General features: G+C 53.0%; 1 protein-coding gene across 1 annotated transcript in view; it reads right to left on the bottom strand.

Moving 5' to 3' along the window:
• Nucleotides 1-246: 246 nt before the first annotated feature.
• The window catches only part of WFDC10B (WAP four-disulfide core domain 10B), a 1,248-nt gene continuing 192 nt past the window's right edge, over nucleotides 247-1,302 (bottom strand). Inside the window, exon 2 of the mRNA XM_010835108.1 lies at nucleotides 247-383. Coding sequence (XP_010833410.1) covers nucleotides 247-383 — 137 coding nt within the window. The remainder of the gene's footprint in view (nucleotides 384-1,302) is intronic.

Genomic DNA, 1,302 nt, shown 5'->3' on the forward strand with positions numbered 1-1,302 from the left:
GGCGGGGGCCCTCTGGGGTCTGTGCCGGGTTCTCCACGATCACAGGCACTGGGAGTGAACTAGGCAGGCCCTTCCACATTCGTTCTGGTTTATTTGACAGGGACAGGTTGTTCAGATACTGGCTGGACAGGGTGGCATTCCTGTTGATATCCTTGTGTCCAGGGTCAGGTCCTTATCTTCAGCCGCAGGTACAGTGTCTGCGGAGATGGCTGGGGGGGCAAGATGTAAGGCCCCAGGCTCTCTGACTCACAGGACGTTCATGCAAATGTTCCCGCAGAAGGTTGAACAGCATATGGTATTTTGTGGACAGTGCTGGAAGTATGAACAGTGGTTCCCACAAGTAAATTCCGTGGGCTGCTTCGTACAGGCTTTAGCTTTGAGATCTAAAAAGAGCAGGAGCAGAAGCAGGGTCAATGGAACCAGGCTTCTCAGAGAACTCCTCTCGAGTTGAAAGCCCCCCAGAGATCTGAGACCTCAAAATCTACTCAGGAGACACTTGGACTTTTCAGGGAACTCACCTCCGCCCTTCACCAGATCCTGGTGATGGGTAGTATCTTAAATCCATTCCTCCTACTCTTCCCCAATAGACCTCGATGCCTGGACTTCCTGGACTCTCTCCATAATCCTGCAACAGGACTCCGTCTCCCATATTTGTCATGGCCTTGGCCAAGTCACCTCCACAGAACCTGCACCTGATCCCTGAGAACTCCACAAAGGCGAGGATGACCTGCTAACTCTCCCCTCTCTCCACAATCCGTGGGGACCAGAGAGGAAGATGAACTTGCCCCTTCGTCGTCTCTCTCCTCTCATGCTGCCACTGTCTGCTCCATCCCTGCCGCTTCCCAGCAAAGTAGCACCCTCAGTGTTTCCCTTCCACTCTCAGCATCCTGCTCCCTCTGAGATAAATTTACCTTGACCCTTGCACCCCAAATGTTGCTCTCCCACGTACTTTCATTCTACACCTGCTCCCCTGAATGTCTCGGAATGTTTACCTGTCACCTGTGTGCATAAACCAAAGAATAGCTGTTTGTTTTCCCACCTGATTCTCGCTCAGGTGTATCTTTCCCTGTTGTAGGTACCACATGTCTCTGGATTTGAGGGATGGGGAATGAAAAGATGCAGTTTCCCTCTCCACCCCCTCATCACTCTTCCCAGAGCCAGATAAAGAGGCTGGAGGGCCGTGGTTTGGGAAGAACCAGAGTCTTCACAGTGCTGTGGTCCGACCGAATAGGATGTGCCGGAAAGTTCGAACTCCCAGGTCCTCCTTAGACTGGACGGGTCATCCCTCCCCGCCCCCTCCCG

The sequence above is a fragment of the Bison bison genome, unplaced genomic scaffold, assembly GCF_000754665.1.
Source record: "Bison bison bison isolate TAMUID 2011002044 unplaced genomic scaffold, Bison_UMD1.0 scf7180017864038, whole genome shotgun sequence".
NCBI lineage: Eukaryota > Metazoa > Chordata > Mammalia > Artiodactyla > Bovidae > Bison > Bison bison.